Source organism: Solanum verrucosum, unplaced genomic scaffold, assembly GCF_900185275.1.
Source record: "Solanum verrucosum unplaced genomic scaffold, falcon-dt-bn FXZP01000269.1, whole genome shotgun sequence".
NCBI classification, from domain to species: domain Eukaryota; kingdom Viridiplantae; phylum Streptophyta; class Magnoliopsida; order Solanales; family Solanaceae; genus Solanum; species Solanum verrucosum.
The window spans coordinates 328,643-354,427 of NW_026020334.1; the positions used below are offsets into that span (position 1 = coordinate 328,643).

The following is a 25,785-nucleotide window of genomic DNA, read 5'->3' on the forward strand; positions in this document are numbered from 1 at the left end:
TAAATAGTATTCTAAGGATGATTTTAGTATAATTCATGGGTAGGACTCATGGGGCGGTGATAGGAAGCCATGCGTCCATCTTTTACCCATGGTAGTTGATGTTTTTGGTGAGGAAGGAGTTTGTAGAAGGGTGTGTGGGCTGTCTTTTTGGCAAGATTAGGGGTGAAGGATATAGTATTGGGGCAGTAAGCTGGTTACGATACAACAAAAGGCTAGGTATAGAAAACGTGACTCTTATAGTTCTTGAAGTTTGTCGCTCGCCAAGTGTTTGATGAAATACCTAAATTGCTAAGACAATGTTGTAGCTAGTTATATGAGCTCCTATTATTTTAATTGATGGCATTAGTTCTCTACCAACTTAAACTATGAGCTTATAAAGGAATTTGACGTCGTTGACAAAGAACTCGTGGGATGGTGTTCGGAGGCCATGAGTTTGACTTTTTATGTTAATTGTGAATGATTAAGGGGGCAGGTTCTCTATAGTTAAATGATTGAGGAGTAATACTGAACACGTGAATAACTCATGAGCCTACTTGGAAAGTAGTGAAAGAGAAGGGTGTGGAGATACACAATTTATCTATAGTAGTCGTTGAGATAGTCACTCGTGAACTATTATTGTGTTTTCGGCCTTGTTGTGCTTCTTGATTGGTTTCTTATGGTATCCCTTTATGGTGTTATGTTGTAGATAAAGTTGTCAAAGATAGTAAGTCCCGAAGTAAGGTATGTAAAGCTAAAGCCGCTTTCGCAATTAAGGCACAACCTAAAGTCGCATGTTTTTTCGATAAATGTCATCAGAGATTATATGATACTTGAAAGCAAGTTATCCTATTTTATAAACTCTCTCATGTTGGAGTCCTAAACCTATAGAGTTATAGTACTCTTTTCTGGTCAAGGAATCCATATGTTTAACATAACTATATGTGTCTTCAGTTGAAACTCTTAGGCGTTAGCAGGTGTACTTGTTGCATATATTTAAAAGAAGCAGTTAGCCATAGATTATTCGTAAGTGTATATGTCACAAGATGTATGATTCTCAAGCTAAACATAAGTAATCACATATTTTATCACGAGTTATATGATTTATGAATTAGTTATTATAAGCCTTTTCATGAAATTGAGAGTATAGCCTACTCTGCAGCGTATGATGGGTATTTTTAGGGCTAATATGTGCGATGTTGTTCTGTGCACAAAATTCAGATAGAGTCAGCTGGAATTTCCCGTCGTGGAATCATCTGACTGATAAAGGCTGCGGGTTAACTATACAGGAGCCCTGCGGGGCGTACCTTGAGAGACCTCGTTACCCAGACCATAAGATTTTAAGTGTGGTCATGACAGTGGGCTACATATGCCATACAAGGTTCACTAATCGCCGCGACACTAGGCCATAATGTGATTCCCTGATAGTTAGTTCTACAAAGAGCAAGGAATTTATATAACAAAGTAAAGATATCACTTAGGCAAACTATATGAATTTTGTATATATAAATGAATAAGCCATGAAATGTTAGATGTGAACCCTTGAGATTCATCACAATTCCAGTTTCGGATTATGTCTCCTGCATACATATGATCAGATTTGCCTATCTTGATATTTGATTCATTTTAGAATACTTACATGTCTACTTGTTATTCAGTCTGCTTTTCATACCAGTACATGTGTTATATGTATTGACGTCCCTATTATTGTGGCGCTTCATTTCTATCACTACAGGCTCAGGTACTCAGGACAACAAACATTTCCAGTAGACCAGAGACTTCTAGTTTAGCAGTTGGTAAGCTCCACCTCTACCTGAGGCTATCAGATATTTAGAGCCTACATTTTGCTAAGTATGTACATATATCAGAATGGGTATGTTGGGGCCCTGTCCCGACTTATTATCAGGTTCTCAGGTTCATACTCTTTAGAGGCTTCTTAGACTTGGTTTTATTTCCGTTGTAAAATAGCCTAGTGGGCCCTTTTGTTATATATGTTTTAGTATGTGTCATGAAATAGGTTCCACTGTTTATGAGTCTACAACTTTTTCATGAGTTTAGTACAGAAAATTAGCAAGTGCTTACTTATATCCTTGATGTCCTCCCCTTTCTAGTTAGGGGTGTGACATGCATAATTCATATGAGACACTGATATGAGTTCATAAAGTATGAACCATATAGATTTTAACATGGACCATACACCATCTGAAGCTACTTGACATGATATGTGGGTACCATATGCATGAGGTATTAATACTTCTACTATGCCTTAAGCGATATGCCTGTTGACTTTAAAGCGTAAAAATACTTCTTAACTACGGTTCTTCTCTTGAATACTACCCTTCATCAGTTGTAACTTATAACCCTCACAAAGATATGTGTGTCTACTTCTACTCAAGTTTCAGTCTAACTACATGCTCTCAAATGTTCAAGCTTAACCTAAACTCACAAGGTGTTACACGTACAATGAACATACTAATTCTATATTTCTATAGGAAATTTCATCCCAAGAATACAACTTCTTCTTACCACACCCTTTAACTAACCTCAAGTTCAAATTAAGAAGCTACTAGTGCACTATTCATTCATCTATATGTTATCAACATAGTATTCAAGCCTATCACTATAACCATTTCATGGACTTCAAGGTAACCAACTTATCTAATAGTTTTGTAATTCCTAACGTCTGTACAAGCCAAAATTTCTAAGGACTACTATCAAGAGACATACCAAGATTTTTTTTATCTAACTATTTGATACAATAGATCTTTGATCTCCCTCTACTTTTATAAACTTAGATAAAATAAACATACCCCGGTCTTCTCAATAAGAGACAACTACCTTTTTCATCTAAAATTATCATTCAACTGTTATCAACAACACTATCGCAAAATAGGGAAGGTCACTAAAAGACGAAAGTATAAGGATTTAGAATAACAGAGATACCATTAAATCATAACTTATACTTACCATAACTTTGACACTCATAAGTGGGGCTCTTGAAGAGACAAGTGTAATAGGACGTGTACGTCATGCACTTAGAACATAAACAATACATAATGAGGCATTCTAGGCATAGAACATGCTATAATCATCTATCACTACCACGGGAGAACATAAGTAAGGTTTAGAACAACATAATTGTAGGAATGAGTTGTTTAAGAAGAGTGTACTGAAAACATGCTTATCATATTGTGATTTTCACTGGTCACCAAGAATGTATAATGAGTTTACAGGGCTAAGAATATTGAGAAATCATGAGTGCATGCATCCTAAGTTGTATATCATAAAGGTAGAGTCATAGGTTTATGTTGTAATATGAGGTTCATGTTCTGAAGCTATTTTTTTTCTATTATAAAATATAAGCATGGCCATAAATCTATATGAGGTGCATGAGTATGGATCACAAGCACAATGTTAAGATGGAAGAGATGAATAGAGTATGATAATGGTTGGAATATGAAGAATACTCTAGAGTACAAATGATTTGCTATCTCATCATAACTTATTATGAAATGCATCACAATCTGATTCATAAAACTTGATGTGGTACTTCTCCCTATCATCCCCCCATTAGATCAAGGCCAACACTCTAAGTTTGTGGGCATATTCCATATCCCCTAAACTAAGCAATAATATACACATTAACACTTAAGTTACCTGGGCAACCTATATTTGGAAGATACTAGCTTCATTATAGAATATTCCATTCAAAGATACAATTCTTAACTTTTTCTAGCTTCTATACTCATCATCATATAACTTATACTCTTACTAGCAAACATAACCAATTTCCCTAGCACCTCATTGTTGACACCCAATTTTACCCTCCACAATTTAATTAATTTTCAAGCTTCTTCAATTTCAAATAATTTGACATAATTGTTTTCGATAATCAAAAATACTTTCAAGATTAATTTCAAGGCAATTTTGCCATTTTTACCTATAAAACACATTTCTATATATTTATAATATATAGTTTTTATATATTTATTTCTTTCAATAAATACTTGGAAAATCATTTTTACCAAATGAATAATGTTTAACTTAGTATGTATCTTATTTTTCCTTAAATTAATTAAATTTTGATAAGAGTTGCAATTAGTCTTATTTTTGATAATTAGTTAGTTATTTCACATTTGTTAAAATCAAGAAGCTTAATCGAATTCTCAATATCTCTCCATCCCAGCAACAGACGCACCAACGATGAACCCAACAATTCCAATCTAATTCTCAATTTCTCTCTTCCTTCCCCTCTCATTCGTACGTTTCAGCACGAGTTCGAGGACACGTGGAGGCTTCCAAGCATTCACTCATGCTATTAGCCTCTTAATTCATTTTTCCTTTTTACAATTTTTTGTCAGCTTTCATACGATATCGTACACTACCTAATTGGCTAACCTTATCCACTCCAAAAAATTTCAGCTTTTCCCACATTGGTTCTTGCCCAGAAATCCACCCCCCACCCAAATCTCTCCTATAAATACCCTTTTAGGCTCATTGTTCATTCTCACGACGGAGGGGCCCGAATAACTTAGAGCACCCACGAAAAGGGTTTGGGAACTTTTGGTTCAAGTTCAAAATTTTCTCCCTTGGATGTCTCTAGTCATTTTGATGATGGTGTAAACTCCATCAATGGAGATTAATACATTTCTAATTTGCAGTGGAATTAGATGAGAAGAAGAGAAGAGAAGATATTTTGAGAGAACACAAAACCACTGTTACATTGAATTGGCTCAGCTATCTATTACATTCATGTAACTGACTATTTATAGTTTAGCTTATACATATTCAACTAACTAACTATGTACAGCTGGACCTTCTCTAACAAACTAAGTGATTCACACCATATAGCTTTTACAGTGAAATTCACTTACCAACACTCCCCCTCAAGCTTATGGTTGAAACACATTCTTCATTCCAAGCTAACTTACTAACATATTGTGTTGTACCTTTCCTAGACCTTTAGTGAGCACATCTGCAAGCTGGTCTTTAGTATTTATATGCTCAGTTTTTAACATCCCTTGACATATTCTTTCTCTAACAAAGTGACAATCAATATCAAAATGTTTTGTTCTTTCATGGAAGATGGGATTGGCAGCAATTTGAATAGCTGCCTTACTATCTCATATAATTCTCACAGGTAGGATTACTTCTGAACTCTGCTTCTGCTGCACTCCTTGACACAGTCTCTTGCTTCTTGGACTTCCAAGAGACAAGGCCTTCTCCAGACTTTATTGCATAACCTGTAACTGATCTTCTAGTCTCTAAACATGCTCCCAGTCAGAATCACAATAGGCTATTAGTTTGCTGGTGTCTTTTGCTGACATTAACAAGCCTAAATCAAGTGCTTCTTTAATGTATCTCACCACTCTTAAAGCTTCCTCCATATGTGACTTTTTAGGGCAGTGCATGAATTGACTCAACACTTGTATAGAGAATGCAAGATCAGGTGTAGTCATGGTAAGGGACAAAAGCTTCCCTACCACTCTTTGGTACTTTGTAGTGTATGTGAGAATGGTATCACCTTCAGGAATTCCATTATTAATGTGTTCATCATACTGCACAGAAGTGAGTTTCTGATTCATCTCAAGTGGTGTGCAAGCTGGCTTTGCTCCCCCTAGCCCAGATTCAGATATTAAATCTGATGCATACTTTCTTTGAGACATGAGTATGCCTTTGTTGGACCTAGAAAACTGAATTCCCAGAAAGAACTTTAGTTCACCTAGATCCTTCATCTTGAATTTCTTTTGAATCTCCTGACTGGTGTCACACAAGAGCTTCTGATTACTTCCTGTAACTAGAGGATCATCCACATACACTAGCACTATCACTGTGTCTCAGCCAACCAACCTTGTGAACAATGAGTAATCATAGTGACTCTGTTTGAACCCCATATCTACTAATGCTTATGTTAGCTTCATGTTCCATTGCCTTGGTGCCTGCTTAAGTTCATATAGAGACTTGTGGAGTTTTCAGACCTTGTGAGTCTCTCCCTGTCTAGAAAAACCACTAGGAATAGTCATGTACACCTCGTCTAGTAGATCACCATTGAGGAAAGCATTGTGGACATCTATCTGATAGATGTACCAACCCCTAGATGCTGCAAGAGCCACCACTGACCTGACTGTAACCATCTTAGCCACATGGCTAAAGATTTCACCAAAATCAATGCCTTCCTTTTGACTGAATCCCTTTGCCACCAACCTTGCTTTGTATCTTTCTATTGCCCATGAGGAGAGATACTTCATTTTATAAATCCGTCTACAACCAATAGGTTTTTTCCATGTGGGAGATCAACTATGCTCCATGTCTTATTACTTTCTAATGCTGCTATTTCCAGTGCCATAGCTTTTACCCATGCAGGGTCAGAAGCAGCTTCATGAAATGATGCAGGTTCACAGATAGCTGAGTAGGCCTTCAATACCTAGTTGTAAGCTTGTGAAAAATGAGAGTAAGAGAGCTGGTTAGTAATAGGGTAGGCATATGCATTGCCTTTGGATGTAGTGACAAAGTCCTGCAACTATATAGGGGGTTTACTATGTCTAGTTGATCTCCTGACTGGTTCAAGTGCAGTGGACACATCTGGAGTAGGCCCTGTATGAATTGGTGGAGATGGTGCCACTTAGCTCATCTCAGAAACCTCAGTTGTGGTGGGGTAAAGTGACCGAGGGTTCACCCAAAGTGTCAGCATATGTTAGTACTGCTTCTAGGACTGGAAATATGGGGTTAGAAGATGCTTGGAGATCTTTAAATGGATATGAATGTTCATGAAATACTACATGTCTGCTCACAAAAAAAGAATGAGCATGAATATCATACAAAATGTAACCTTTTTGAGTTGAAGAATACCCCATGAAAACTGTAGGAATTGCTTTAGAGGAAAACTTATCCAAGACTTTTCAACAAGCAACAAAACACAAATACCCAAATACTTTGATATGGGATAAGGAAGGAGGATGTAGGCATAATTTTTCAAATTAGGACTTGAAGCCAAGGACTTTGGAAGAGAGCCTATTCAAAATATAAACAGGTGTAGACACACACTCACCCCAGAACTTAAGTGGGATACAAGCTTGGAACCTGATAGCCCTGGCAACATTCAGTATGGTCCTATGTTTCCTCTCAGCCACCCTATCTTGTTGTGGTGTGTACACACAAGTGGATTGATGAACAATACCAAGTTCACACTAATGTTTTAAACTCATGACTGGAAAACTCACAGCCATTATCAGTTCTTAGGACCTTAACTTTAGTAGAGAACACGTTTCTAACATGTGTGAGAAATTGTTTGAGAACAACAACAGTGTCAGCTTTAGATGCAATCAAGAATACCCAAGTGTACTTGCTATAATCATCTACAATAGGCACAAATTTTTTTTTCCCATTATGAGTGGGTACTTTGTATGGTCCCCAGATATCACAATGTAGCAATTCAAAAGTAGACTTGGAGACCTTAGTGCTTACATGAAAAGAAAGTTTTGTGTGCTTTGTTAAAGGACACACTGTATAATGAGTGTGAACCTTGTTTTGTAACAAGCTAAAAGACTCATGTCTTTTTATTACATCAATAGGTACATGACCAAACCTCTTATGCCATACATCAGCAGATTTAGACTTAGACAAAGAATTGGACATAGACTCAAGTAGACATTTACTACCATTATCACTAGCAGGACTGCTACTACTATTATTGACCAGCTTCTTTGGAGCTTGATGTGGTCCTTGATGTGATCCTCCTCTTAGTATGTAGAGTACATGATACTCCAGACCAATCCCCTTCACCTGACCAGTGGAGAGATCCCGGAGGATACAGAAGTTAGGAAAGAAGCCTACCATGCAGTTAAGTTCCTTAGTGAATTTAGACACTGACAATAAATTTACTTTAAAGTCGGCTAAGAAGAGAGCCTTGGAGATAGTCTGATTAGTACATATACTAGTTGTACCAATATGAGACACTGAAACTGTATTTCCATTTGGCAAATTTACTCTACTGTCTGAGTTAGCAGGTGCTTCTGTACTTGTAGCTAGTGTGTTAAGGTGAGAGGTGATGTGATGAGTAGCTCCAGTGTCTACTGTCCATTCACCAGCATCACATGCACACAAAAAGGTCAAAGAGGAATACCTGCATCCGCATAAGCCACTCTAGCAGGAGGAGTAACTGTAGTTTCATCACCAGACCTGGATAACAGTTGCAGGATCTGTTGATACTGATCCTGAGTAAAGAGAGCTCTAGGCTGCTGAACTGTAGTTGAGTGAACTCTTGGTTCAAGGCTTTGAGATGGTTCAACTTGATTGGCAAAGCTCCTTGAGGATTTACCTTTCCTTTTAGACTTAAAATCAGCTGGACATCCAACTATCTTGTAACATTGATCTTTGGAATGACCCTTGCAGCCACAATGATCACATTGCAATAATGGCCTCCTTCCCTTGTAACTTCCAGAAGTGCTAGCACCACCATTAGGACCTCCACTTGTCATTGACGAACTTCCCTTGAAAGAGCCATATCCATGAGTGTAGGTAGGACCTAAATGGTTGTATAAAGTTGTGCCATCAATTGCACCAGCTCCTGAACTATTTGAAGAAGAAGAGATCAAATTCCTCTAACTCTCTTGAACCATAAGAAGTGCATACACTTTATTTAGTGTAGGAATTGGACTCATCATGAGAATTTGACTTCGGAGAGGAGAATAGGACTCATTCAAACCCATTAAGAACTGTAATAACCTTTGTTACTCACAATGTTCTCCAAATTTCCTTGATTCTGGACAGGGACATGAGGGACAGGGCATGAGTGCATCATACTCATCCCAGAGGTCTCTTAATTTTGAGAAGTAGTCAGCAACTGACATTGTTCCTTGTGAGAGAGTGTGAATTTCCCTGTGGAGATGGAAGATTCTAGATCCATTCACAGTGTCAAACTTCTCTCTCAGATCCAACCACACTTTGTGAGCATTAGAAGCATACACAACAGAGCTCAGCAGTCCAGGTCGAACTGCATTCATAATCCAGGATAACCCCACAACATTGCATTTCTCCCATTGATCATGCAACACTGGTTCGAACAAATATTTAGGGAAATGACCATCTACAAACCCTAACTTGCTGCGACCTACAAGACCAATCCTAAAGGATCTACTCCATAGCGCATAGTTCAGTTACCTGGAGTGTCTGTATGTTGCAGAAATAGTGGGTGATTGTGATCAATAATTGGAAAAACAGCCATGGATGGAGCACTATCACTTGTAACAGTTGTATAAGCTGGAATTGCCATTTGAATGAAGAGAGAAGATACTTCAATCTATTTTTGATGCTACCTTGCGATTCACATAAGCACAGGTGAGATCTGAGCACCTAGTAACGTAATTTGAGTGCGAAATGAGCCTACGATCTCGGGCTCCGATACCATGTAAGCTCCATTAATGGAGATTAATACATTGCTAACTTGCAGAGGAATTAGATGAGAAGAAGAGAAGAGAAGATATTTTGAGAGAACACAAAATCACTGTTACATTGAATTGGCTCAGCTAAGTATTACATTCATGTAACTGACTATTTATAGTTCAGCTTATACACATTCAACTAACTAACTATGTACAACTGGACCTTCTCTAACAAACTAATTGATTAACACCATATGGCTTGTACGGTGAACTTCACTGATCAACAAGTTCGTCACGTCCAAGCTTGAGTTCCAGTCGCTGCTTCGGAAAAGGTAACCTTCTTGTCATTTTATCATTTTCACCTAATTATATTTCTGTTCTTTAGAGTTTTTTTTTGGTTGTTAGCTGCATTAGTTTAGGAATTACTTTCCTTGTCTTGGTATTCTTCAGGATTTGTGTGTTAATAGCAGCTTAGTTTTACTTTAGTTTTTCTTGGTTTTAAATCTTCCATGTAGCTCCTTATTTAGGTGTTCGATTTTTATGTATGTATATATTGAATCTACAATTAATATGTAGAATGTGTTGTGTGTTTATATGCATACACGTTCCTAAAATTATGCTCTAGTTTTATTACATTTGTTGAATATTGTGTGTGAATCTTATCGGAGATGTTGTTAGCTATATTTAGACACTCAATGTTACTGTCTTCTTTCCCCCTTTAGCTGCCAGATCTTTTATCATGTAAATCTGAATTATGCATATTGTCTATCTTATGTAGAATCACTTAGCTATTTTTCTTTAATTTAGATATGTGATTTAGTTTCCTTTGCTAGTTCTTTCATGATGCTTGTTAGCATGTTCTTGCCTCGGTATTAAGGTTAAAGTTCACATCTTTACGTGAATTCTTTCTGTTCAGATTTCTTAAGTGATTTGAATCCTTCATTTAGCAAAGAATCAACTGTGGCAGCATCTTATGCCAATGACTGATCTATTATGGTTAAGAATAGAATGAATGATTATTATTTTCTTTACATTATCCTCTGGATATGGTCTCAAGTCTTATAAATGTTGCCTTCATTTTCTTTGGTATATGACTTGATAATTTCCAATTGCTCATAGTTAATTAAGCATGTTAACCTAAACTATAATATTTTGAAGTCATCATTATGATATGCTTTTTCCACTTCTTTAGCATGATTAAGTTAATTCATGTCAATTAATCTTATGTGATTTTTGTGTTATGCTGCCTTGTTTATTCACGGTCCTCTCAAATGTTTAAATTTTAAATCTAAAAAGAGACTGAATTTCGTATATTTTCGTGATTAGTGTTGGATTTGGTCTTAGCGACTGAATCTGTTGAAAACAACCATCTAAATGATATATTGGTTATCCTAAAAATCGATTTCTTGTTACTGCCTCTCTATTTATTAATTATATGGAATGCACTCTTTCTATCATTAATTTTTATTTTTACTAGTTGGAGTCTGCATGCCTTAAGTCTTGGCTATAAACCTTCCTGCAAGTATTGTGGTACTAGTTTTCTATCTTAGTGGAGAATGATCATTTTAAGTTAAAATTTGGTGAAATTTCAAGCTTCGTTTGATCGTGCAAATTATTAACTATGGATGAAATTATTAAGTTAGAATTATCAAAAGTATTTTAGTAATTTTTAAACAAGTTTTATTTTTCACAAGTAATCTATAGTTTTCCTTTTAAAGTTAGCTAAATTTTTAAATCCGTCAGTCAACCATGCATTAGTGGATCCCTTTTAAGGTACTTAAAACCTTCCTTAGAGGATTACTTGAACCCTTACCCGACTCTACTTTATTTTAAAAGTTTTCTTTCAAAAAATTCTCATTTTTAAATGGTTTCTTAAGTTTCCCAAAATTAAGTGACGACTCTTATTATATCTAAATTTTTATTTTTAAATTAATAATTAGCCAAGTTATGAAAAGGTTTTTAAACATAGTTTTCGAAACAAAGTCGTAACACTCATAGTCTAATCTTTCTTGCTATTCTACTGACATCACACCTCTAAGTTCATATCCCTCTGAATCAATAGAGATTAAATTTTAACTAAGAGCCATAACACCGTCTATCTCTAAATCCTCGATTCAACTCTTATGAATGATAACACTGAAACTACTCTCAGAAACAAATTCAAAGAGTAAGCAGTCGTTGTCAATAAAAATACACAACTAAGAGTTGGAGTCGATTTTCATAGGGAATGAATGGTATATTGATAAGAATTCAACCTAGAAATTAAAAATGCAGACTTGTTCATTGTAGTAGGTTAAGACAAATGGGTGAATGATTCCACCAAATTTACGAAAATAGTTTACGATATCAAATGTCACAATTAAACTAAAATTTAGAAATTCAAATAGTTAACAAGTAATCTAGGGGTGCTAAAAATAATAATCTAGGGGTGCGGGGATTGGAATCGATATCACAGTGGTAATTGTGTTGCTAAATAGTGATAGAAAATCATGGATATGCTAGGTCATCTTCAATGACACTAATCTTCTTTCGATCTCATAGTGTCAGTTCATAGAATCTCCTTTTGGTATCATGTATGTGAATAACAAAACAACCCATTACCTTATGAAATCTCTCTTTCGAGCAAATTTTAGGTAAATAGATCTAAACCATAATCCCTCTTTCAAGCGAATCATAGACATCAAACCTAAATTGCATGCATCAAACTAATTACCCGCTCCAATTGATCTCTTTCGAGTATTAATCAGAGATCGAAAATAGGATTATGTTTGCAACCCTAACCCATAAGTTAACCTCATGATGCATGAGTAGCAGTAAAACAAAGCAAAATACAATACCCACTACATTAAATCAACACCCGGCCCCATAATTGCAACCATAAACTTGAGGTTTTACCCACCCATCACAAAAAGTGAAGAAATTATACCTATCATGATAGCAACCATGGATGTGAAAAAATTAAGCAATTATAATCAATACCCACTTCGATTTCAACTTCTAATTATTAATTGCAAAAGTAAAATTGAAAACCCCAAAAATAACGATGTTCTTCACAAGGTGAAATATCTCATATACAAAAACTCTCATAACTTAAACTCTTAAGGAAAGCTCTCACTCAAAAGCTCTCTATTTTCTCTCTCCTTAGGTATTTGTAGTTTCCCAAAATTTTGCCCAAAATCCACTATGTGACAACCTCGGCGACATTAGTCGGGCTCGCCGAGCTCGATCGACGGATCACCATATGTTCTTGAGATCACCTTTCCTTTGCTTCAGGCTTCAGGTGTTTGAACCTCAGTTGGTGAACTCATTTGAGTTTGCCTTTCACATTCGGTGAATCGTCGACTACCACCATTGTTTGTCTTTTAAGCCTTCATTTTTCATCAAAGTCCTGTCACTTTCGGTGATGATCATTTGGTTTGCCTTTCCATTTCAACGAATCGTTGTTTCACTTTTGGTTTTCTGACCTGCCTCGATTATCTTCAATTATGAACATTGTCACTTTGGGCGAGGTCATGCTATTTGGGCGATCTGCCCTTTTGGTTAGGCGACTCCCACTGTGGAGTTTACACTTCTTTCATTGTTTTTGGCCTTTCTTTCAAGTATTTTTCCCAAAATACACTATGTGACAACCTCAGCGACATTAGTCGAGCTCGCCGAGCTCGATCAACGAATCACCATATGTTGCTGAGCTCACCTTTCATTTGCTTCAGGCTTCATGTGTTTGAACCTCAGTTCGCGAACTCATTTGAGTTTGCCTTTAACATTCGGTGAATCGTCGACTACCACCATTATTTGTCTTTTAAGCCTTCATTTTTCATCAAAGTCTTGTCACTTTCGGTGATGATCATTTGGTTTGCCTTTCCATTTCAGCGAATCGTTGTTTCACTTTTGGTTTTCTGACTTGCCTCGATTATCTTCAATTATGAACATTGTCACTTTGGGTGGGGTCATGATATTTGGGCGATCCTCCCTTTTGGTTAGGCGACTCCCACCATGGAGTTTACACTTCTTTCAATGTTTTTGGCCTTTCTTTTAAGTATTCATGCTCGCTTAGTCCTTTAACTTTCACAGCTGCAAATCATCAAAATATCATCAAAATAGGATATAATTAGACATTGAGGACACTAATTGTTAAACTTAAAAGTCCTCAAGTGAGTGAGTGTAAATATACCACTCATCAACACCCCTAACTTAAACTTTTGCTTGTCCTCGAGTAAATCAAGAACACAATTAGTTCAACAAGGGTGTCTACAAAAGTTCTCAATGAGATTTAACATGCAAACACTACTACAAGACTACTCTCAAGCAAATACAACACTCCATGATAAAAAAGTTTCAAATGATGAATAGGCGGTATCAATCCAAGCTCAAGCTCACTATAACATCTTCTCTAATGCAAAACCATGTTTCAACAAATGCATTCAAGTTCCCTCACATCAAGAAAGATTTAGTTCTCTCACAAAGCAAGTCAATGAAGAAGTTAAGAATAAATACAACTATCACTCTGTGAAAGAGAATTACATGCAAGCTTCATCCCATAGGTTTGCCCATATTTTCCAATCATAACAACACCTATTCATGCAAGATCTATAGGGGCTTTCAGGCTTGTAATAGGGTTGAGGGTAAGGGTATGATCACTTTGGCTTAGTGACTTCACCTTTTTAAAGCATTGTTGTACTCATTTTCACCTCTTCTCAAGTTCTTTCTATTGTTTTCACTTGAAGACTTAAACTTCAATTTTCCATGCAATTTATTAGATACCCCCTTATTTCCTCAAACATTCTTTTTCATTTCCATTTTCAAATTTCTTTGCTCATATTTTTTTTAAAGAGGGGTTCCTTCATTTTGTAACACACTTCAAAATTAAGTCTCACTTCATCTTTATTTTCTTTCCACTTGACTTTCTTTCATCCTTCCTTTCCACAACCCAACTTAGGCTTTTGGCCTAAGTTTGCTATTCAAACAAACCAATGCTTAGAAAAGGATTTATGGGTGAGAACTTAGGGACAATTTAGCTCAAGAGGTTTCAACAAAGTTGTAAACAAACAGTTTAGGCTCAGATGGTTCCAAGATTGTTGCACACCCTCACAAGGTAGTCACAAAAGGGTAAGAACATTTGGATTAATTTCCTCTCAAATTTTTTGCCTAAGATCATTTCTTGTATTCACCAAAGCTAGACAATCTGACTAACAAGACAAATTGTAGTATTTAACAAGCATAATTTCAAGTAAAACCACACCACACATGACATTTCAAACACAATCATTTAGCACATCCTTAGAAGATAAAAAACTTACGTGCAATTTTCATTACAAGGCTCACATCAAAACACAACTAGTCAACACAAGATTCAAAATGCACATTCAAAAGTGAAACCACACCGATTTCTTCTTGCTATCATTAGCACAAGTCATATTTCTTATCATAAGTACTATTTAAGACATCAATATTGAACACAATCAATCCTCGAACATTAACAACGAAAACTCAAGCATTTAAAAAACATCCAAAACTTTTGGGGTATGATAAATAAAGAGAGACAAAATGAGCTAAACCATCAAACCACTATGACAAAAACCAAAATATCAAAATACTACATATATCTCAAACTAAAACTAAAAGTACCAAAATACAATAAAAAAGGGGAATATTGGCCCAAGTGCCCTCACTCCACCAAAATAAAAACAGTAGTGTCCTCAATGTGATATAAAATAATTACAGGAGGAGAGTGGTATAAAAATCCTTTGATAGGATATGCCTGTGGAATGCTCTGATTTGGAGTCTTGAAGGGAAAAACATCCTTTTGGGCATCATTGCTCGACAAGATACAAATAAAACAAGAACAATAGCATCAACCAAGGAATTAATGGCTAACATATAGGAAGGAGGAATAGTGGGGTTTGAAGACACCCCACTAGTACCGACTAAGGATGTCTCCACACGAGATCTCTCCATCGTCGCCGACACTATCGTCTTCTCTAAATCCTGCAAGTCTATCAAAGTCTCCACTATCTGCTGCTCATCCTCACGCAAGAACTACTCCTCATTTGTCTCTTCAGCTGACTCAACATCAACCTCTTCCTCAACTCTCTCCTCATCATCAACATCATCCATAATATCATCAATAGTATCATTAATAGTATCACCACCCACACTAGGCTGCTCAGCCGCACTACTAGGCACCTCAACTCATGGATCAAAGGTAGGCACAAACTTGGGCACATCAGGCAAGGTAACCTCACCCCATAACATATAAATGTCCTTGAACCTCAGTTGGTCCACATCAACCTGAAGAGTAGTAATATCAACCTTCATAGTAGCCAACTCAGTTGAGCTACCCTCAATCTGCTCTCTAGCTTCCATCCTAGCTATGAGGTTATCTAACCTCTCACTATGTGACACTAAGGTATTTGGTACTTTACTATATGGTCTCTAGGGGACCCAAAGTAGCCTCAACCGCCCTCTCAATCAACCTGGGCAACTCACTCTCTACCTTAGCGGCTCAAACATACACAGACTGGGCAAGGTTTCACATTTGGTATATCATGGCCTGGGTGAAGGGGGGGATCATGAAGCAGGGGTAGGTGAAGCAACACTTGAAGTAGTTGGCACAAAAAAAGGTTGGGGTGTACCTGACGGCTACACATAAGGAGCAGACTGAGTGTCATCAACCTCAAGAGTGGAAGGAACAACTACGAGTGTAATGTCTAGTTGTGGTGATTTTCACCAAGTTGCATCATCCCTGAAGTAATTTGCCTCAATCATACAAATGTTACTAGAGGAGGCAGAGGTGATCCTCACATCAGTCCTCTCCTAAAAGGAACTCCTGCAGCCTCACATAACTATGTGATCAAGATCAAGAAAGGGAGAGAAGTCCTCTCCTAAGGAGCCCACATAAACATCTCATCAACAATGAGTCCACCATCATTGATCTAAGTCCAATCCATGATGCTTCCAACTAAGACCTCAACAATGAGCCACCATCATTGATCTAAGTCCAATCTACGATACTTCCAACTAAGAAGACCTTCGAATGCCGAAAAATAGACTAATTTTTTGATGGCATGATATTGCTACTAATGAAGACGAACAAATATATGGAGGTGACATTCATATTCTTATTTTCTATCCTTGCTCCATCAACCATCCATGGCAGGGAGATATCAAAATAAGAGGTGCCAGCCACTCCTTCAACTCCTTTAGGCCTTGATTTATCCGGAGCTTGTAATATCCATTACTGTCACCTTTTGAGCCCAATATCTGATTTATTTTGCCTGTATGACATGGTACCATTTTCCCATGAACTTTGACCTCTTCTAATGGTTTCCAGACTTTTCCCTTTCTCTTCTTGGGCAATGTTTTTTCCTACGCTGCATAAAACTCCCATACCCAGGTGGGAACATAGGGAAGTCAGACTTTTGTGAACTCTTCTAAACTATGAAACTTGATCATATTTTAGATGGTTGGGTAGTCACTTATTTCCCCATCCGTGGAGAGTCATCTCTCCTCAAGAATCGTACATTCCCTAGCTACTTTGACACTACTGAGGGCCCTTGAAGAAATTATTGGGAGAACACGGGAGGCATGGTACTTAGCTTGAGGAGGCTGTACCAACTTGGACCAGTTATTTGTCCTTTTTCTAGAAACCACCTTCTCTGCTTACTCACTCACATGCATAGAAGAGCGCAGAATAGTTTTTTGTTGGCGGGGAGCCTCAGATGGCCTGTTGATAGATATCATCTTGTTTCTTTTCAAATTGGAAGGAGAAAGAGACTCTCTTTCGGGTACTGAGTCAGAGAATACTACTCTTTTTCCTTTGGTTCTAGCAATTTCATACAAGACATAATTATTCAGCACATAAATCGGGTGAAGGTTAGTTGAAATCAAACTCAAAACACGCACAATTCAAAACTATTTCTTAGGCTCATCGTTTGGGAAGGCGATTCACCTAACATGTTATACGAGTTCAGGAGAGCTCGTTAAAGTTAACAAACCACAACTAAAATTTACTCAAGCATGAAAGGCAGAGTCATCTCCAACTCGGTGATCCATTGAGTTTATTTTGTCGGACTAAGATAAGCCCGCCGAAAGTGACAACATAAAATTAAAAGGAACATGCACAAATGGTGATATCCACTCCCACTTGGCGATTTTTCAGCGAGCTAAGACAAACCCGCTGAACATGTAATTTGCAGCCTAGTGCCTATTTTCACAATTTAAACACCAATACACAACAATACTCAATACCCAGTTAGTTTTACAGTCTACCCATATGCTTTAATACCCATGGGTACTTAGACTTCCTTTAGATTCCACAAAGTACTACCAACAATTGACAATTTTCCCTTAAGAAAGTTGTTACTCTATCTATCATTGGGAAAGTGCAAGTCTTCGGGGCAACACTGAGCTAATCAGACTTCACCCATACTCAATTAAAGCAAAACCAGTACAATTAAGGATTCAATTTCAAATTTTAACCTTCATAATTATTTATAGCAATTTTAGGCACAAAATCAACTATCCTAACTCATGGGAACAATTCAATATGATGCATTTAGCACTATCCACACAAATTAGACAACAATATATCAACATTAATACCAAAACCATATCTAAACATCAAGGTTTATCATAAATAAGACTGTAGAACTCAAAAAAGAACCTCAGAGATGATAGCTAGGCACAAAAATGAGGGAGATACGCTTGGGGATCAAGAATTAAGTACCTCAACACGCTCCAAGCAACGAAATCGACGCACAAAAGGCACACAAAATCACCAAAACAAGAGTATGGGGAGTTTACGAAGAAAATGAGCTAAAAAATATGAAAGTTTTTCTTTTAGACCTTGAAAAAACTCTTGACCTTTTTAAACTAGGCACACTCGGTGGACTACGACTAACATCGCCAAATGCATTTGGTTGATCGCTGAAAGAGCTTAAGCTTACGACGAAGCCTGAACGAGTACCAAAATTGAAGATCAAATCAGTGGACTCAATGGAGTCCGCTTAATGTACTTTAGTGGATCACTGACGGGATCCCTATACGCCAAGTTGACAATACCATTTTTTCAAATTTTTTCAGCATAGAAGGCGAACTTGAAAAAGTTTGCACAGTGATATCAGTAGATCGTCAAAATAGTTTTGGCATCAACTAAGTTACCATTCTCAATATTTCAACTTCTTTAAAATCTATACTCACAATGCACATTATTGAATGCATGGTAACGTCGTGGCACAACACAATTCTCACTTCATCAACAATCAATATTGGGATTTGGGTGGTGTCAATAGGCAATGTTTGTTTTAGTCATGGATTGAGATAGGTGGAGATATAACACATTTGGGTTTCCAGCTACTCGATTGACATCGAATGAGAAGCAACCATTTTAGTCAAGGTGGAGAAGTCATTTTCAACTGCTTTAACACCTTTTCAGACCCTTCACTTCTTCGTTGTACTATGCCTCAAACTTGGCATCCTCCGAGTACTGCCCACTAATTGTTCCAACTGCATTTACCATTTCTGATCAACCTCTCCCATGACATGTTTGGAGTCGAGTTGGGTCATCGTTTTATCCATGTTTTCATATCACTCATGATCCTTCTCCATTTTCTCCTTGCTTGTTCCCCATTGTTGAGAAGATACATGATCCTCTCTAGTATGCCATTCTCAGTTCATTTTTGTCATATCATCTAGTAACAATATTTCCACATCAAATAGTTGTCACATCAGCCCATCTTAGATAAGTTGATTAACCAAGCCCTTATTGACTGAATCAAGGCTAGAATAAAAGTATTACAAATTTTTTTTATCCAGAACACCATGTGTTGGACATTGTTGAAGCAATTCCTGGACCAACAACCATGTTTCGTGAAGAGGTTCACCTCCCACTCTTTTGAAGTTTTGGATGCTATCCCTAAGCTTAACTAGTTTCGAGGAGGAAAGAATCTCTCTAAGAAAGAATCATTCAACTCGAAGTGATAAAATCATTCGGTAACTTGGCCAACCATCTTGTAGCTCCCCCGTCAAAGAGAAAGGGAATAATCTTAACCAAATCAACTCTTGTGAGATGTTATTGAAGACGAACGACCCACATATATCCACAAAATTTCAAAGGTGTTCATGAGGGTCCTCATGAGACAATCCTCCGAACATTCCACTCATTTAGAGTTGCTGCAGCATTGTTCGGGTTTTATGGAACATCGCCCTCGCCATTGTGGGAGGTAACCAGATAGCTCCATTTGTTGCAATGACATTCAATTTCATGTCATTTGAAATAACCATAATGTCATTTTGCCCATAGTGACTATCGTTGTCACTATCATTATCGCTCATCTTTAGACTTGCAAATCAGTAACACAACAATGCCAAGAAACTATCTACTATTGTTCAATGAGTTCACCAACTAGCTTCACTAATTGAATTCTTAGCCACCATTCCCCGGAACAATGCCATTTTTGATAGCGCTCAAACTACTCTCAAAACCAAATTTGAAGAGTAAGAAGTTGTTGTCAATAAAAATATGCAACTAAGAATCGGGGTCGAATCCCACAAGGAATGGTATATTGATAAGAATTCAACTAAGAAATTAAAAATGCGGACTTGTTCATTGTAGTAGGTTAAGACAAATGGGTGAATGGTTCCATCAAATTTACAAAAAGAGTTTACCGTATCAAATGTCACAATTGAACTAAAGTTTAGAAATTCAAACAATTAAAAAGTAATCTAAGAGTGCAGGGATTGGAATCGATGTGACATAGGGATAATAGTGTTGCTCAATAGTGCTAGACAGTTATGGATAGGTTGGGTCATATTTAATAACGATCTCATGGTATCAATTCATAGAATCTCCTTTCGATCTCATCTATATAAATAACAAAACAACCCATTACCTTACGAAATCTCTCTTTCGAGCAGATTTGGGATAATAGTTCTGACCCATAATCGCTCTTTCAAGCAAATCATAAACATCAAACCTAAAATGTATGTATCAGACTAATTACCCACTCCAATCGGTCTTTTTCAAGCATCAATCCGAGATCAGAAATATGATTAAAATTTTAACCTTAACCCATAAGTTAACCTCATGCTAATTAGCCAAAATCCATGAATGAACAACAATAAAATAGATGATAACACAATACCCATTACATTAAATAAACACCCAACCCCATAATTGCACACCTAGACTTGGGATTTTAGCCACCCATCCCAAAAAGTAAAGAAATTATATCTCATCATGATAGCAACCATGGATGTACTGAAATTAAGTAGTTATAATCAACACACACTTCTATTTCAACTTCCAATTGTTAATTGCAAAACTAAAATTGAAAACCCTAAAACTAAAGATGTTCTTCACAACAGAAATATCTTATACACAAAAACTCTAAAAACTAAAACTCTTCTGGAAAACTCTTACTCAAAAGCACTCTATTTTCTCTCTCCTTTAGGATAGTTATGTTTTCCCAAAATTTCATCCAAAATCCACTACGTGACCAACTTGATGATATTAGTCGAGCTCGCCGAGCCAAATCTGTGGATCATTGTCTGTTCCTCAGCTCACCTTTCATTTTCTTCAGGCTTTGGGTGTTTGAACCTTAATTGGAGAACTCATTTGAGTTTGTCTTTTACATTCGGTGGATCGCAGATTACCACCTTGGTTTGCCTTTTAAGCCTTCATTTTTAATCCAATTCCTATCACTTTCTACGATGATCATTTGGTTTACCTTTCCAATTAGGTGAATCACCGTTTCACTTTTGGTTCCCTGACCTTTCTCGGTTATCTTCAATTGTGAACACTGTCACTTTGGACAAAATCATGCCATTTGGGTGATCAACCCTTTTGGTTAGGTGACTCCCAGTGTGGAGTTTACACTTCTTTCAATGTTTTTGGCCTTTCTTTCAAGTATTCATCCTCGCCTTGTTCTTTAGCCTTCATAGCTGTAAATCATCAAAATAGGACATAATTAGGCATTGAGGAAACTAATTGTTGAACTAAAAAGACCTCAAATGATTGTAAATTTACCACTCATCAAAGAACACCAAATAAAACATAATATACTTAGCTTTCTCCATACTTTTATACTTAAACATATCAACTAGAATTACATAAATCTAAATAATCTTAGAATATTGTGCAACCACATATTACTTTTGGTTCACTTATATCTTCCTAGCTCTTAAGGATCTCTTTTATCTATTCTGTTAGTCACCATTCATTGTCTAACTTACGAGTCATATCTACATCATACTTGCACCATCACACATATTGAAAATTCTTAACATTGAATTCTTACATATGTTATTTCAAGCCTACTAGATCAATGCAATAAAATAAGCATCACTAACCCCAAACTATCATTTATTTCCACCTTGGTGCTCATTCACATTTTGAACTTAGTGTCTAGAACCAAACCAATATAACAACCCAACTTCACCTACTATTCTGGCTTATGAGCTGCTATATAAATAAATAAATTGAGACACACTAGTCGATCAAAATTTCTTATTAACAGTAGTCGATCTTAATCTTACAACCTATATAATTATAATACATTAACATATCTCTCTTTCACACATCACCACTACTTATCCATTTATACGTCTAAACTGTATTCATAGGTCTATAAGCATCAAGCGGTTCATTTTAAAAATCACAAAGAAAAAACCTAGATAAACCAATTCTTAACCATTTTATAATTTCATTAATGCCCTGCATCATAAACTCTCCTCCTAGTTCAATCACAATCTAAGTCATCTTAACCAATGCCTCTTTCTCTACCTTCTACACTTAGGGGTTGTTTGGTAGAGTGTATTAGAAAAAATAATGCATGCATTAATTATATGTATAACTAATGCAAGCATTAGTTATACACTCTATTGAGTATTGAGGAGTGTATTACTAATACTATGGATTTCTAGGTATTCGTAATGCAAATAATTTAATACATGCATTAATATGGTTAAAGACCCAATTATCCCTCGAAAGTACTTTTACATCTTTTACACCATAATTTTGAAGGATACTTTTGTAAATAAATATTTTTATACAATGCATATTATTTTTAATACACCAAACCAAACAATGCATAAGAAGTAATCTATGCATAACTAATAAAAGTATAACTAGTACATGCATTACTAATACACACTATTAGGTATTATTTTTACATACCCTACCAAACGACCCCTTAGTAAATTCATTATCCCAACCATTCTGACTACTACAGTCCTAGATTTACAGTTCTAATTTTGGGTCATTCTATTAATAAATCACAAAATCCCAAATCACACTATCTTTTGGGTGACAATACTACCCAACAATTTGGACACATACTTTCTCCTTTCAGGAATGTTCTATGTAACAAAGGATTATAGAAGAATGTGAATGGATATCATATATCGGCTCAACAATATGATTCAAATTAATGAGGACCTAAGATTTAGAATTTATGGGCTAAAAGAGACTATTGGGCTCATCTCAAGCCCTTTGTGTGATATCTGAAATGATTGTGGTTCTATCTGAGAACACCGTATCAATAAGATTTGAGCTTTACTACTTCTATGCCCTCAAAGATGAGGAATAGTTAGAGGAATTGGAGCTACACATGAATATGCATATATTTCTTAGGGGGTAAGTGTGTTGCATGATCTAGAGTATGAAATAAGGGAAATATTTTGTAAACATCTTGTAGCATCTCCCTTTTAAGTATGGCACACTTTACACCCATAAAAAAGACTCTACTAGATGTGACTTTTCAGACATCCTAGGATATTTAAATATAATGCTCTGATACCAAGTTTTTTACGACTTGAGTCTACATACTACACGTGACCAACACTTAAAGATCATGAACGACTCTAAGTGGACCCTTGGTACTGCATGTTGCTAATGAACTGATCCTATATTTTTTAAATGCAAGTGTAAGATGAAACTCATTTAACTAAAACATATACTTAATATAAGTCTGAACAAAATAATCAAAAATCCATGAGACCAAACAATTTATGTTTGACTATAAGCCTTTACTAACTCAAATGCAGAAAAGAGTTTGCCAGGACATGGCTCCCAACTACCTTAAAATAGATATTATCCCTAATGAAATGTATAACTAATAGCTAATCCATAAAGTCCCATAATGAGGAGGACTCATCAACTACTGACTGGAATGTTGTAACTTGTATAGACACGAGTTTGAGAATGAACGCCTAAATCTTAATCATAAAATGATGTAGCGCAAAGTACCGTCATTCTATGGAATGTATTGGTATGTAGGGTAAGGACTGAGATAAAAAAATACACAAAAAAATAATGAACTATAACTCATGAGTTATACAAAAATTATAACTGAAGAACTAAGAGTTAAATTGTGACATATGACATAATATTGCAAAAACAAAATTGTATATCTCAGACTACTTTCCCAGAAATCATGTTTGAAAGGAAGCATACCTGAAAATCATGTTATCTATGAAATTTATAAACATAATATCAAGAAGACATAAAATAAATGAAGTAAATTTGGTGGGAGTTTCTCTTGACCGACATATATCGTGTGAGCTCATGATGCACCAACTTAAAATCTCAGTTGGGAGGGCTTCCCTATACCTTGCTAGGGTATAAAACCTGTTTGTGTAATGTGGATCCACTAAACTGAGCCTTTTAGGGCTAAATGGTCAACCGACAAGTAGTGAAACATAATCCTATGGTTGCATGTAGTTCTAGAACTTGGGCTATCTAGAACCCTAATCATTCTAAGTATAAAATGGAAGTACAATAGTCAAGAGTCCATAATCATGAATAAATAATTTTAAGAAATCATGCAATTCGGGTCATATATGCGATGAATTTGAAAGTGGGCTGGATAACCTTAACTATGGAATTAAGTTAGTGAAAATTGAGAAATCTTAGACATGAGGATGAAAGTATTCCTCATTGAAGTCCTACATACCTTATTAAGGAAGCAGAATGGACAATCATGGAAGATGAACCCTAGCCTTGGTTTTTCTTTAAGTTCTTGATCGTAGAATTTTAGTAGTAAATGGCAGGGTTTAATTATGAAAAACTATTTTTTATTATATGTTTAGGGATATTTAGATAACTCCCCAAGGTTTTTTAGGACAAAAATACCCTTAAAAATAAATAAAAAGAGATGTAAGTGAAAATTTTATTCCATAAGACAGTGAGGTCCGTATTAACTCTATGTCATGGAGTGATACACCCAAAATACACTTCCCAAAAGAAGTATAAGTGGTCATTGCCAAATAAAGATCCTAACTTTAAGGTTAGGATCGATCCCACGAGAAATATGGTTTAGAATTATGCTAACTTACACTTATCTATGTTTAGTCAAACTATTTCTGAGAAAAGTAACAAAAGGGTTTTTAAAAAAAGTAAAATAACAGTTTGTTGATTTGTATCAACATAATTTGCAGTTTGAGATATCAATATGAGATGGAAACTAGAGTATATAAGTGTTCCCCACAAGCTCTTAACGTAGTGTTCCTAACAATAACAACTCTATTCTAGTGTTCGACATGCAAGGTTGATAAGTTGGGTATCCCTAAGTGATTGGTTCTCCAAGTAGGGAAATTCACCACGCAACTTGGTCCGTATACAGGTCTGTACTTTACTAACCCTTAATTAGCCCTCACGTCAATTGAGTTGGGTATTAGCCCTCACATTAATTGATTAAGGTCAGACTATTAGATAGCAACTAATCTTAACTAGATCACCGTTGTTTAATCCTCTTCTCATTCATTACCTCCTTGGTCCGGCAAGTAGGAACGAAGCGAGTTTAAATGTTGTCCATCGTTAAAAAGCATTCTAAACGAAAGGATTAGCAATATATGCATAAAAACTATTCTAGAATTACTTATTTATCAGCCATACTTTGTTAATTGCTCATGGTTTCCACAACCCTAGTTGTGGATTTATCTATTCATGCTTGAGAATTCATATTTCATATTGTTGTTAATAAAAAGAATCATGAACTTAAAATCAAAGTAGCTGAATACCGAAATCTTGAATTGAAAATCAAAAGCAAATTGCATAAACGAGCTTCAAGAATTAAGTTGCTAAAAAGTTTGCAAAATAATTCCAAAAGCTTAGGACAATAGTCTCAAAAAAGGTCTAACCTTTAAAAACGTAAATTATAACTTATATTTATAGTACTTAAATCCTAAACCATTTAGGAAACGAAAATAAGGAAAATTTGATTTTGGCAGTTTTCGACCTACGGTGACCAACGTCGGACTGTGGATCAGCCAACGGTTCGTGGGTCACCTCCGTGGTTCAGCAGTTGGCAAAAATTCTTGGTTTTCTCATTGATTGTTATCACTATGGTTCATAGGTCCTGTTAGGATCCATTTTGCACATCTGTGGTTCAAGTATCGGTACTCATTTTTCTGAATCAAACGAGGGCTCCTA

At 36.2% G+C, this 25,785-nt stretch overlaps 1 protein-coding gene across 1 annotated transcript; it reads right to left on the bottom strand.

The window, feature by feature from the left end:
• Positions 1-5,240: 5,240 nt before the first annotated feature.
• LOC125836839 (uncharacterized) lies at positions 5,241-9,247 on the bottom strand. The gene is made up of 9 exons (XM_049515993.1): positions 9,136-9,247; positions 8,714-9,028; positions 8,099-8,500; positions 7,920-8,048; positions 7,562-7,805; positions 6,642-6,759; positions 6,295-6,400; positions 5,984-6,196; positions 5,241-5,806 (listed from the first exon to the last, which is right to left on the bottom strand). The coding sequence occupies exons 1-9, from the start codon at positions 9,245-9,247 to the stop codon at positions 5,241-5,243; spliced, it is 2,205 nt and encodes a 734-aa protein (XP_049371950.1).
• Positions 9,248-25,785: the final 16,538 nt, after the last annotated feature.

Excerpts from the sequence above, each read along its gene's own strand:
- LOC125836839 (XM_049515993.1), bottom strand. The coding sequence starts at position 9,247 with ATGGCAATTCCAGCTTATACAACTGTTACAAGTGATAGTGCTCCATCC. Across the intron at positions 9,029-9,135 it reads GCAACATACAGACACTCCAG|TGTTGCATGATCAATGGGAG; the intron begins GTAACTGAACTA and ends TGTTCGAACCAG. Across the intron at positions 6,760-7,561 it reads GCTGATGTATGGCATAAGAG|ACATGTAGTATTTCATGAAC; the intron begins GTTTGGTCATGT and ends TTTTGTGAGCAG.